General features: G+C 45.7%; 1 protein-coding gene across 2 annotated transcripts; it reads right to left on the reverse strand.

Moving 5' to 3' along the window:
- Positions 1-1798: 1798 nt before the first annotated feature.
- On the reverse strand, positions 1799-9842 carry HEBP1 (heme binding protein 1). Of its 2 annotated transcripts, none has more exons than XM_028747557.2 (4): positions 9653-9842; positions 5722-5854; positions 5392-5554; positions 1799-3491 (listed from the first exon to the last, which is right to left on the reverse strand). In XM_028747557.2, the coding sequence occupies exons 1-4, from the start codon at positions 9680-9682 to the stop codon at positions 3320-3322; spliced, it is 498 nt and encodes a 165-aa protein (XP_028603390.2). In that variant the 5' UTR covers positions 9683-9842; the 3' UTR covers positions 1799-3319. The 2 variants fall into 2 exon arrangements, with proteins under 2 accessions (XP_028603390.2, XP_077791036.1); XM_077934910.1 differs by lacking the exon at positions 1799-3491 and adding an exon at positions 3606-3950.
- Between the last annotated feature and the right edge of the window lie 3686 nt (positions 9843-13528).

Consider the following 13528-nt stretch of genomic DNA (forward strand, 5'->3'; position numbering starts at 1 on the left):
CCCTGATTTAAATGGATGGTGACCGCAGTTTTCGGTGTTTCTCGCTTCTGCCTAGAGCATTAGTAGCACGTGCTGCATCATATAAGCTCAGTGTTTTAGGATAGTCCTTTGCCAGATGCACATATCCATTCGGAACAGGTGTTCACACAATGGAGGAACTCGCTCCTCTGCTACAGAAAATGAATGATAGGTGCTAATTAACTAGGTGTAATAGCTCTACGGAGCTCCATTGTTGAAAAAATACTTTACAATTAAACTGTAATCTTCCATCTTCAAACAAAGGAGGACAAATTATTCAGAATCGAGCCAGGCACTGGAAATATCAGGAGCCGGAGAATTCCTGCCAATCTACATATTGTAACAAGGTAGTGAACATAATTTGCATTGAAATAACATGATCATGGTGGATGCCAACCTGCTGCAGGAGGACATGTTGCTCATGTTTTGTGACATGTGAGGAAAGATCAGTGCACGCTAATGACCTTGGAGAAAAGTAACACAGAGATGCTAAGGCTGCCATGTTACTCAGGGATAGTCATGCTTCTCTGTGCTTATAATATGAGGCAGTGCAGAGTGCTGGCCCTTGCAGCAAACACTTCTCTCCCAGCTCCCATCAGGTTGTTCAGAGTTCTGACTGGCTGGACTATGTATCAGTAACAAAGCCATTATTGGCCTCACAGATCAGATTTTTCAAGGTTTTTTTAAAAAAATAAAATAATCTACAAGCACATATGAAGGGGTAGTGCTGTGTGTGTGTGTGTGTGTGTGTGTGTGTGTGTGTGTGTGTGTGTGTGTAAGATAAAATTCTAGTCTGGATTTTCAGCCAGTGAAGCAAATACAACAACTTATAGTGAAGCAATGATGGGGAGAAGCAGAATTCAAACCATAGGAGAAAAATCTCCTATGTTTGCATACAGCCTTAATTATGTGCTGAATGAAAAGTGCTTCCTTTTCTCCTGGTCCTGATCCTAAAAGCAATGCCTTCAGGTATGGGAATGCTCCCCCAAACAGCATCCTACAGACTAAGATGGCAACAGCTTTGAGATTTCCCTCTTTATTTAATTAATTAAAGTATTTTTACTCCGCTCGTCTTAGGATGAAATACTAAGCGTGTCACGTTAGAAGTTAAGTTGTGAGTTGGATTCACTTCAAGGCATGCGGGCAGCGGGGAAGAAAGAACCGATTCTTGAAGATAGCTGTGCCACAACGAGATAGAGAAGTTTGTAGAGCTGGTCCCAGACGATTTTCCCAAGATAGTGCCTCCTGTGGCACATACAGAAGTCAGCCTGACTGACAGCTGAACCTTACTTCAACTCTGGCAACAGGGCAGCATTCTGTTGGGTAGCAAGCTAGCTTAGGAAACCTGAGGCACACACAGAGCTCTACCTTCCAAGAGAGGGGGAATAGTCTGGGGGATCTGAAGATGAAGATCTGCTCTTCTATCCCTCCAATTTCTTCTACCTAATGTTTTGGCTGGCCCTGGAAGCCGAAGTGCAGTGAGCTTTCTGCTTTCTGCTGTGTCTCCTAATATCTGGAAAGGAACCTTTTGCATTTCCTCTGGGATTGAAGTATACAGCTTTCCCCTCCACCAGGACTCCATGCATCATGCTGCTGCTGCGCCCCATCTGACATTCCACTGCAGAAACCTTGTCACCCGCAAACAGAGATGTCAAAGGAATGCATATGTGCACCACCTCAGGTTTCAAGTTGTCGCTTTGGCACTAATTTTGGACACCTAAACTATTAGTTTGTTCCACAAAATTATACTTCTGATGGATGCAGTTACACCCTCAAAACATGCATTTTATATTTGTTTTTATTTTTATTTTAAAAATGTGCTTAATAACAGCCCTTCATATCCATATTTAGGTAGAAAATTGCACAGTTCTTCAGAAGCTGAAAGGCTTTGGCAAAAGGGTGGGTGTTCCATTAAGACATCTCAGCAAGCATTCAAGGAAACAAAGAGTTATAAGGTACAAAGTGATCCAGGGCTTAAATGCAGTAGTCAGATCATAGCTTGGACTGAGGTCCTTCATCCTTCAGTCTGAGGTGAGCCTCTCGCTTCAAAAGGGGGGAATAAGAAGTAATGCAGAGCAAAGGTCTCCATTAGAGCACTATGTGGGGATACCATACCCTCCAACATTGCTCAGATGAAAATAAGGTCATTTATCACTCCCACCCCGACTGACCCTCCTTGAGCCCCCATTTTTTTTCCTCCCTGCTCCTGCAGAGCATTTTCTATCAGAAGAATGGTGAGTGCCACCACCACCAGACCATTAGAAGATGTCACACCTGCCTTCCACCATCCTGAGAAAACTCATCAATTCCAATTTTAGTTTATTTTATTCTTTGGCAGATTTACGAAAAGAAAGATGACTTCTCCAGGTACCATCTAACCATATGAATCCATGATTGTAAAAGGAGACTGAAGTTAAGAAAAGCTTAGGCATTTCCAAATAAATAGGCTGTTGGCATTTAGACACAACCTAAAGATGTACTTGCCCCAAATGCCTTTCCAATGCCACATGAGCCTTACCTAATGAGACAATGGCAGCTGGTGATAGTTGCTGTTGCCAGTGATGCAGCTTCTACTAATTCTAATGCAAACATGGCTCCAAGGACAAGAACACCCATTTCAGGAGTTTGTGGACTGCACTGTCAGTGTACCTTACTTGAAAGCAGCCTCTAGGGTTGACTTGGACTAAGGATAGAAATAATCTCCCAAGTCAGATGAGTGTAACAGGCTGACAGTGCTGCAGGAAATACCAATCTGTTAACAGGTGCCAGTTTTACTGGCTTGTAAATACAGCTGTCTTATTATCCCTCTGGACAACTTTGGGAGAGATGTAGCTGACATTGTTGAGGTCACAACCAAAGGACAGGAACGTGCAAGCTCAGACTAAGGACCTTTCCCCCTATTACTGATACAGTTTTTATTTAGATTCTGAACTAAGGGGGGATAGTAGAATGCGAACAGCCTACCAACAATGAGGTAAACTTGTTTTGGTGTCAGAAAAAACCCTCCACTGATTTACGGTATTTATTTTTGGGTTCACCCAATGCTTTTTGAGTGCATTTCTCTTTATTAATGGTATTTTACTTCTGCTATTCTGTTTTGGATGGGAAACAGCCCAAGAAATGCAACTCATGGCTTATGAAAGAAAGCAGCAAAGCTGGAACAACCTTTGATAAAAAGCAATACGCTCAAAACATGCTGGTTAAATTTCAAAACACACATCAGCTTTCTATAGCACCTGTGGATATTTTCCTCCTCCTTCCACCTTCGCCAATTGGGGCAGCTTTCTTGTTTTTGGACTGCTCACTTCTTCCGCAGTGAAACCTCATGGCAATTCCCAAAGGATTTGTTTTGGGGATCATAGCTGCTGAAAATATATAGCTCTTTGTGGTCAGCTTTCTCAGTTCCTACTGCAGATCTCAGCTGAGCTGCATAATTCTTATACTCCTCTCCTTTGGCCTTGCCGTGAAATGTCCTATGAACAAAGAAGAAACAAGAGAACAAGAAAAGTAAAGGGAAAAATTAGAGGGTGGTGTGTGGACCAGTCCCTGAATGTAATTGCAGAAGAGGAAACAGAATAATTCAAGCAGAGTTTTTAAAGTAGATTTATTAGATTTGCAAGTACCCTTCTGTAGTGTGCCTCAGAAGCAGATCTCAAGCCAAAGCAGGTGGCAGATTTCCAGTGCCATTAGAGGTGGCCAAGCAGGAAATAAGACAGATCTGGCCCATGGGATACAATGCGCTGGGATGTTCTCATGCACAAGCTCTACTGAAAGGAAGGAGAGTTGCATAAGAGCATCATTGTGCTCCTGTTCATTTCTAAGTTGCGTCCTCAGCAGAAAGTTGAGCAGAATGGTACTGGGTTCCCTTCAACATAGATAACACCTTAAATATGTTCACAATGGCTCAATCAGAAGAGCATCTAAAATGGTTGCTGTGTGTGAAGAAAGGAAACAAAAAAGACTGTTCAACCACATCCGTTAACCCACTCCCTCCCCCTTTTTTTTACATTTTTGTTTTCATGGGACTTTGGTAAAAGAGGATCAAATCCTATTTGCCCAGGTGTCAGTCATGGTTAGAATCAATATGTGTCTTTAGTGGCAATTTCCAGAGATGTCAGTCAAGGGAACCTCATCTACCATAATAGCATAAAGAGTGGTTGTGGTTAAGGCAACTGCCACAAAGGGAAATTTGCTCCCAAAGCCCAACATGACATTTTGTGCCAGACATTTAGAATGAACAACGGAAGCCTCCTCTTCATATTCCCTTTGCTGCGCCTGGAGAATTAGAGTGGATTCCCAGTCCCCTTGCGTTGACAAAAAGAGGCATACTTTTTGAAATGTGGTCCTTGACAGCCGAGTTCATCGCAGGAATTGCAATAAAGTTTTGCTTTCCCTTGACACCAGAGTGACACCCAAAGGCCATTTGGGCTGAATGATCTGCTGTATTGTCCCCCCCCCACCCCACCCCGGGAAGTGAGTGTGCATAAACATGCTCCCCAACCGAAAGTGGCAAGCCAAATTCATTCAAGATCTCTCAGCTTGGTTCAAAGGAACTGACACATCAGAAATGACAGGCTATCAATTCTCGATACATCTGTTTGGGCTACTAATGGATTTAGCACTCCAGACATTGATGGACAGCTGCTGTATAACATCTTACTGGCTCAGAGCCGTAGCTCAACTAAAAGAGTTTCTAGGCCTCAGCCTTGGGTATTTGAAAGTCAGGGTTCTCACAGAATGGGGGACACCTCCCCCAGGGATGTATGAGCAGCTTTAAAGGAAGACAGAAGCTAACATTCAACCACAAAGCCTAGTGTTTGGGTACATATTTTGACTGGGACAACTAGCAAACTACAGACCCATCCTGCTCTCATTCTACCTAGTGTTGCTAACAGAAATAGCATTCTGAGCATGATGATCAAAAGCTGGGCACCAGAATCACTCTAACAGGGAATTCCTAAATATCTAGTACGAATGTGTACTGCCACTGTATTCCGGAAGATCGTTCGAGTTCCGAAACGTTCGAGTTCCAAGGCGCGGTTTCCGGTTGGTTGCTTCTTGCACTCAAGTGGAAGCCGTGTTGGACGTTCGAGTTCTGAAGAATGTTTGAAAACCAGAACACTTACTTCCAGGTTTTCGGCATTTGGGAACTGAAACATTCGGCAACGGAGCCGTTCAAGTTCCAAGGTTTGATTGTACTGTAACTGCTAGGCATTGGGTGTGTGGGTGTGTGGTTAATATCACAGCATGTTGAGAGGGGACATGTAAACTTTCATGGCCAATGGGTTAGGGATGATGGGAGTTGTGGCACGATAGACCTGGAGGAAACCAGGTTGGCTTAAGAAACCTACACAACCGGCTTAAGAAACCTACATGAAGAAAACAGCCATTTTCCCTCTCTGTTCAATCCGGATGCTCTTATCAGCCTGGAACTGGCTTGGAATCTGTAGCGAGACTTTCAGCTTCAGCTGCAGTGACCCATCATCCGCAGGCAATGCAGTGATACACACTGGATCTACCACACTCATCTTAGCCCCTGAAAAAGAAATGCAGATCAAAGACTCCACTTTTCTGAGACACTCACAAAATGACAAATATGAACAAATACATGTTCATGTTGTCTTTCCCCCCCAAGGATTAGATAATGAACAATTAAGCAGCTGAATTAAGGGGTGTGTGAAGAAAGTATGTAAAGCTTTTCACCTTGGTCATTGCTTCCTTCAAAGTATTTATACAGTTTTGCCACGGCTTCAAGACAGGCCGCATCAAATGTTTCTCCAGTGTGCTCGATGGTAGCAAACTTTCCTCCTTCATATTCTTTTTCCTCATTGTTCGGCTTTTTGGGAACACAAAAGTCAGATAATAAATTCCTTGACAGACGCAACCCATGCATGCCTTCAGGAGGCAAAGTTGATTCCTGCAGCACCCCTTAGACAGCCCTGCTATTCAAAGACCAGCTATCCCTTCCAGGAATAGAACAGATGCTGGAAGTATGGCTGTAGCATTCAAAATGTAGACTTCATTTAACTAGAACAACATTGCGCACTTTGTACTTTAGCCTGTATTTAGTATCATTTAGTGAGGAGAAAGCACATATCTTAAGCTCATTCATTGGGGGGGGGGGGGGATGGAATGCTCATCCAATTTGCAGATGACACCAAACTGAGAGGGGTAGTTAGTGCCACAGAAGACAGTATGTATCAGGATTCAACATGACCCTACCCTAACAGATTGGTGAACTGGGCCCAAACTAACAAAATGAATTTCAGTAGGGACCTAGGCAGGAAGAACCAGATGCACAAATACAAGATGGGGGACACCTGATTGCCATGAGTACATGTGAAAAGAATCTAGTGTCTTAGTAGACCACAAGCTCAACAGTGTGATTCAGCAGCAAAAAAGCAATGCTATTCTAGGCTGTATCAACTGAAGTATAGTGTCCAGTTCAAGGGAAGTGATAGTACCACTCTATTCTGCCTTAGTTAGACCTCACTTGGAATACTGTGTCCAGTTCTGGGCACCACAATTTAAGATGGATGTTGACAAGCTGAAACATGTGCAGAGGAGGGCAACCAACATGATCAAGGGTCTGGAAACTAAGACTTGAAGGACTTGAAGGAGTTGGGTATGTTTAGTCTGGAAAAGAGGAGACTGAGCAGAGATATGATAGCTATCTTCAAATAAGTATACAGTATATGGAAATTTAACTGGTGAGCCAATTGCAGCATTGGAGAGGCAGAGAAAAGGGAGATGAGATTTTCATTGGGACCATGAAGTGGTATTGGGGAAAAAGTACTTCTGTACACAATTTCTCTCTTGGCACCCAGAACTTCCCTACTCCAAGAAAAAAGTAGGGGGGGGGAGGAGGATCCAATTGCCAAAGCAAAAGAAATGCATGGGAGAAGGGAACTTAAAATCCCCCTCAAGGCTGAGCCAAGACATTTTAATGCCTGAGGCATCTTTTCCCTGTTCCATTTATACAAGTTGACTGGACTGGCAGTGAAGGCAGCAGGCCAGATTAGGGGCCCCAGGAGAGGCTGTGTGCCAAAAAAAGGAAGCAGGAGGAACAACCAGGAGCTACTGGCCCTTAACATCTGCCGCCTGAGGCAATTACCGGTACCTCATGCTGCCCAATGGTAGGGCTGGTCATGTCTCCTTTCCATGTTTGACCTGCCCACAGCCCCTCTCCCAAACTACTTTTCTCTTAGGCAGGTTCAGTTTGGTATTCTAACTACATCTGAGGGGAAACTGCATGAGCAGAGGAGTTATGCAGAGATCAGCTGTGCACAGACCTTGGTTCGAGGAAGGTTCTGCAGTCCACACTCCCCTTTTGTTTTTACAAATGCACCTCCCATTTCCACATGATTGGGGCAGTGCCATGTTTACACACACAGAACAACTCCAATCCTGTCTAGCGTGGCTTTATGCCTCACTCCGATCTACCGCACAGGGCCGTTGCAAAGCTAAACCAGCAGCCTAAATTCTTTGCAGGAAGGATGGGATGCAAACGGTAACAAATAAGTGGCAGATAAGAACATGCAAATTAACGCAGAACAGAGTGCTAGGAGAAAACACTGCCAGCTGTGAAACAGCAGGTGACTGGCATTCTTTCCTTCGGGGAAGGAAGAGTTATGACCTTGGGTAGCCATAACGCAGCTTGATCTAATACCACATGCCACAGAGCACCGGCACTGGGATGTTCACACTCTTCAGTCTGCAATTAGTTTCATACAGGGAAGACAAAATGCACATTATAAAACAAACCATTTCATTTCTACTGAATGGCTGTGGCCACAAGGCCACCCCAGGGAGCTATAAGGGATTTAAGATATGCATTTTGCCGTAAGTACGCCATGTAAAATGCTACACACAAATAGCAAGATTTCTCCACAGATAATTGTGAATAATTCCCTCCCCCCCCCCACCTAAGTGTCACACAACTCCACTCCCTTAACAGCATTTCCTAGGGTAGAGAAATGATATACTGTGAGGTGTATTTCCACCTTTTTTTTTTTTTTTTTAAGTGAGGGCTTTGTGCTTTACCCATCTGCATGACACACAAAATTTGACAGGTGCTGTCTGTCCAGCCCTACATTTCTGTGCGGAAAAAACAAGCCCTGTTTATATTTCCATTAAAAAGGGGGCCTGACAGCAGCTATAATATCAAAGGTCCTTGCTACTGGCTGCATAGGGCCAGGGGGCTCCTGGGATGAGCGAATCAGCAAAAAGATGCAAAACTGCCAGGGATGTCTCAGTGAAAAAAAGGCACACATAGACTTTAGACTCTCTCTGGAAGATGGGCATGTTGGTATCTGTTGGAAGGGGGGATTTATCCCTTCCAAGAAGAGAAGGCCTCAAGATGGGTTGCTAATTCAAATCTCTGTGGCACATGATTCAAGAGGGGCACCTCTTGTAAGGGCTGCTGGCATAATAAGAACAGAGGAGCCTGCTGGCCCATCTAGTCCAGCATTGTCTTCTCACAGTGTCAACCAGATGCCTGCAAGCTGGATCTGAGTGCAACAGCAACTCCCTCCTCCTGTTTTCCAGCAACTGGTATTCAGAAGCATTACTGCCTCAAACAGTGGAGGCAGAACTCTCTGATCCTTTTTTCTTTTCTTTTTCTGAAGCCAGTGGCGTAGGGTGGGTTGTCAGCACCCGGGGCAAGGCAAGTAATTTGCACCCCCTAACCCGTGGATTTGCGCCCCCTAACCCGTGGATTTGCGCCCCCTAACCCTAACCCCCAGATGTTGCGCCCGGTGCGGCCGGCCCCCCCTGCACCCCCCACGCTACGCCACTGTCTGAAGCCACCTATGTTGGCTGACACTGCTACATGTTGTGGGAACAAAAATCTACAGAAACTTTGTCTCTGTGTGATGAAGTCATTTCTTCCATCTGTTGGTAGAGGATGAGACTCTTAATCTCAGGGTTGTGAGTTTGAGCCCCATGTTGGGCAAAACATGGTTGCAGGGGGTTGGATTAGATTATCCTTGTGGTCCCTTACTACAATTCTGTGATTCCATGAACTTCAGCTTCATTGGGGAGTCTGGAGTTCTAGTGTTATGAGATGTGTCCCTATCCACTTCCTGATCATAGAACTGTAGAATTGGAAGGGACCCTAAGGGTCATCCATTCCACCTCCCTGCAATTGAAGGAATCTCAGCTAATCTGAGGGCCTTCCTGGTGTTTTTGTATGTCGACCCTCGCCTGCCATCCTGGCATGGTCTCCCATCCAGATCCTGACCAGACCCGATCCTGCTTAGCTTTCCAACAATGTGGCTGCGTTAGTTGCCAAGTTCACAGACCGGGACATGTTTCCACAGGCCCTTGAGTGGCTCGCGCCTCCGATCGCAAGGCGCTTCGTGCGGCATTCCTAGAAGCAAAGAAATGAATGGACCAAAAGTTCATTGGCGGGCGAAGCGAAGCCACCACGTGAGAGTGACGCGGGTCAAAAGAAGCCGTCTAGCTGCTAGCAGCAGCCAGTGGCAGACCTTCTACAAAGCCAAGCAGCGCTCGACAAGCCTCGGATCCAGGCCGGGGGGGGGCAGCAGCTCCACTCCGTCCCCCCCTCTCCGGAGGGCGAGGCGAGCGACCCCCAACCCCGCCTCCTCTCCGAGACCGGGCATCTCCCTCCTACCTGCCACGACCTGGTGGGATTTCCAAACATGCTGTGCTTTTGGACGGGTCAGCGCCGCGCAGCAGGTTGTCCGCTCGGTCGGGGCTCCAGTATTTATGCAGTGAGAGCGGCAGCCCTTTTCCTGCCCGGTTGCTCAAGAACGGAAAGCGGGCGGGAGAGGCGCGGCAGCGGGACGCGCATCCTTTGCCCAAGGGCCGAGCGCAGCTGCCCTTGGAGAGAGAGGGTGGGGTGTGGAGTGGGGGTTGCGCAGGGCGGGGGAGAAACGAAGGCCGCCAAGCTTTCTTTGTCCGTTGCTGTGCTCCTGTGCCATTACCATTAGCAGCAGCTTGGCAGGCAGAAATAAAGCGAGTAAAGCTTCTCCTGGCACAACAGTAGGGGTGACAGGGTAGGGCGAGGAAGCCTCGGAGATCAAAGTTCAGATCCCCGCTCAGACATGTAGCCCAACCCCGGGCTAGCCATAGTCTCTGAGCCAACCTGGCAGGGTCGTTGTGAAGATCAAAGCAGGAGGAGAAGGAGCATGTGCGCCACCTCGGAGGAAAACTGAGCTGTAAATGTAATAACTATAATTAATATTATTATTTATTACAATTAATAAAAGAAAACCTAAAGCGATGATGGAAAGGAGCTCTGATTTCGGTGTTCCATACTGCTGTGGGGAGACACAGGAGCAGGATCCAATCCAAAAGCTGACAGGTAGAGGTGACCTGATGGCTATGATCTCCCTCCCCTGTCAGAGACAGTATGCTGGGAATCGCAGGAGGGGAGAGTGCTGTTGCCTGCTAGGTCTTGCTTGTGGGCTTCCCACAGGTATCTGGTTGGCCACTGTAAGAAGAGGATGCTGCACTAGATGGACCACTGGCCTGATCCAGCAGACTCTTCTTATGCTCTTAGAGTGGTTTCAGAGGTTACAAAGACAGAAAGCCTGAGCAAGAATTAGCATGGGACCAAGTTTAGTGTGCAACCACGTTAGCATGAGGTGGTGGTAATAGCATGCCTGGATGCATATCACTACCTGTGTGTACATTGTTAGAAGGTGGTACAGGGCCCCTGAGCCCAGATCTTTTGTACTAGGCATGCCCCAAATTTCCTGCCCCTTTCCCTTTTAAAAACTTTTTTGTGTGTGGTTTTTTTTTTAAAAAAACCTTTAATATGAGACCCCAGCATCATGCTATCTTTTTTTGCCCAGAGACAATTGTACATATTAATTCATATATGCAAAGATCATACAAATTTGTGCCATGGGACACACTGCTGGCGACTGTGTCACACATTGTGACAAATGCATGGTGAGGAGCAATGGCCAGTTCTGGCTCCTTCATTCATGAATGTTTCTTGTGGCAGGTGTGGGATGTAAGATGAGCAGTCAAGCACAACACTTCCCATTTGCTCAGAGTGGACACAGGGGGATGTTACTCCAATCAGGAGGACTTCCTGTCACACCTGGTCTGGAGCATCCTCCCCCTGCATGTGACCAGGTAGATGTGAGACCCCATAAAAGGGCTGGTCACGCAGCCATCTTCCTCTTGATGCCATGCTCTCTTGACTCTTGACGCCATTTTTTCTCTTGATGTTGTTTTGCTGTCTGCTGGCTCTCAACCAGCAGCACATGAACTCCATCTCCCTATGGGATGAACTCAAACTCTCTTCTGTAACTTCCAGCTAAAGCCTGCCTTCAGGGAACCTACTGTGAACTGAATGTGAGTAAACTTCTTATTACTTTTAAGAGAAGACTGTTGTGTCTTTATTCTTTTTAACAGGGATTAAAGGGGAATTTACTAGGAACAAACCCAATCTGGACAAGTCAGATTGGATTGCTTAAGTGAAGAGATTCAAATGAATCTACCAACCAGCTTCCTGCAATATAGTGGGGAATGTACTCTGCTACTGACTCACTAGCATGAGTGAGAAAGGATAATATTTAATCAATATATCCTCTCCTAGTATCCACAACGTTCCCACGAATATATGCAAATACCATGCAAATTTGTGCCATGGGCCTCTGCTGCAAGCACACTGCAGGGGACTGTGTCACACATTGTGGCAAATGTGTGGTGGGGACCAGTGGCCAGTTCTGGCTTCTTCATGCATGAATGTTTCATATGGCAGGCGGGTGCTTGTTGAGTATATGCAAGCACACATGCCCTTTTGGTGTACATTAGACACATTTTTGCATGCATATCTTAAGGGCATGAGGTATGAATCCATGTCCAATAATCACATGTACAGTATAGTGGTCTGGAGTCATGAGGCGTTGAAGGGTCCCTGTCTCCTAGAGCTGCCCAAGCAGCATGAAAGGTGAGGTTTTTAACCACTGAGATAAGGAGCCAATTGGGAGTGAAAGGAGATGAGTCAGCCACTGAGGACTGGCTCCTAGAGTCACTCTGGAGAAGGCACTTGTGAAGAACATCAAGCTAAGTATTTGGGAACACTGAAAACTCAAGGTTCTGCTGTTTCAAGAGAAAGGTGTGGAAGTTCCATTACCTGCAATGGAACTTCAAGGACAGCACAATTTAAGTCACCCCAAAAGAAGATATCAGAGCATTCCAACTCATTTGCCTGTGTATGTGCACAGAAATAATAGTTTTGGCAACACAGCAGAGATCTGCATTGATCCATTGCAATGCATCCCTAATTGCTATTGTATAATTATAAGATTATTGTGTAATTTTAGGAGATTGTATAATCTTGGAAGGGGGCTTAGCTGTGGCTACTATGAAGGGACCCTGTGTCAGTACATTATTGGACATATAGCAGTTTAGTTCAACTAAAATCTAGTTGTCCCCTTTCACTTCCATGCCCCTATAATCTCGGCTGCTGGACATGTTTACTACAAATCTGAAAAGATTTAATTGTGAAATTTCCCCACCAATAAACATGAACACAGGATGTTGGCCCATAATACCAAGTCATACTGTTGCTCCATCTGAGTTCAGTGTTATTCACACCCACACTTACTGGCAATGGATCTGTAGATAACCCCAAAACAGGGGTCTTTCATAGCTCTTCAAGGAGATGCCAGAGATCGAACCTGGAATCTTTTGTGTGTGATCCATTTGATCTGTCACTGAGCTGCAGCCTTCTCCGCCACTCCATAAAAAGGAATTATGATATTGTAACAAGCAAGGTATCATTTGAAATATGGGGCAACTGCAACTAATGCACCATTGAGTTTAGCAAAGGTTGCACAAAGTCCTTGGAACAAAATTCTGATTCAAAGACATCCAGTCTCCCTCTCCTGGTTTTCTGATTTCCTCTCCTGGTTTCCTCCCACATTGGTCAGCCAGCATTCAAGCGTGCTGAGCATGCTCAGTTCACATTGGGTTGTTTCGGGGTGGAGGTGCGACACTGGTGCCTAATCTCAGCTACATCTAATACAACAGGAATGGGGAGCTATTGCATCCAAACGGCCTTATGGGTAATTTCTGGGGACCTGTGGTTGGTTGGACCTGAAGCAAAAGTGGGTGGGGCAAAATAAGTCACCTACATTGTAGCCACTCAGAAGGCAGAGGTTTCTGTACACTCTTAATTTCTCCCTCCTCTTTTCAGGCAAGCAAGGGGCATCGTGACACTTTAAGGACCTGTTCCAGCCAAGCGGAAGCACTTGAGGAGGACACAAAGCAAAACCGATGAGGGGTGGGGCCTGGGGAAAACCTTGAAGACCAGACAGACCATATTTGGTCTCTGGGCTTGAGGTTCCCCACTCTTGTAATACATTATTTTGTTCCTCCTGTGGGCAACCAGATGCCAATGGGAAGCCTACAAGCATGACATGACTCCAGAAACACCCACCCACAAATTCATTCTTCCAAGCAGAAGTTATTCTGAGGGATACTGCTTCTGATTCTGGGGGTAGTGCAGAGCTATCATGACCTAGTA

Source organism: Podarcis muralis, chromosome 10 (genome assembly GCF_964188315.1).
Source record: "Podarcis muralis chromosome 10, rPodMur119.hap1.1, whole genome shotgun sequence".
In the NCBI taxonomy this organism is placed as follows: domain Eukaryota; kingdom Metazoa; phylum Chordata; class Lepidosauria; order Squamata; family Lacertidae; genus Podarcis; species Podarcis muralis.

Excerpts from the sequence above, each read along its gene's own strand:
- HEBP1 (XM_028747557.2), bottom strand. The coding sequence starts at position 9,682 with ATGTTTGGAAATCCCACCAGGTCGTGGCAG. Across the intron at positions 5,855-9,652 it reads ATCCCACCAGGTCGTGGCAG|CCGAACAATGAGGAAAAAGA; the intron begins GTAGGAGGGAGA and ends GTTCCCAAAAAG. Across the intron at positions 3,492-5,391 it reads AAAATGGCTGTTTTCTTCAT|GACATTTCACGGCAAGGCCA; the intron begins GTAGGTTTCTTA and ends CTTTGTTCATAG.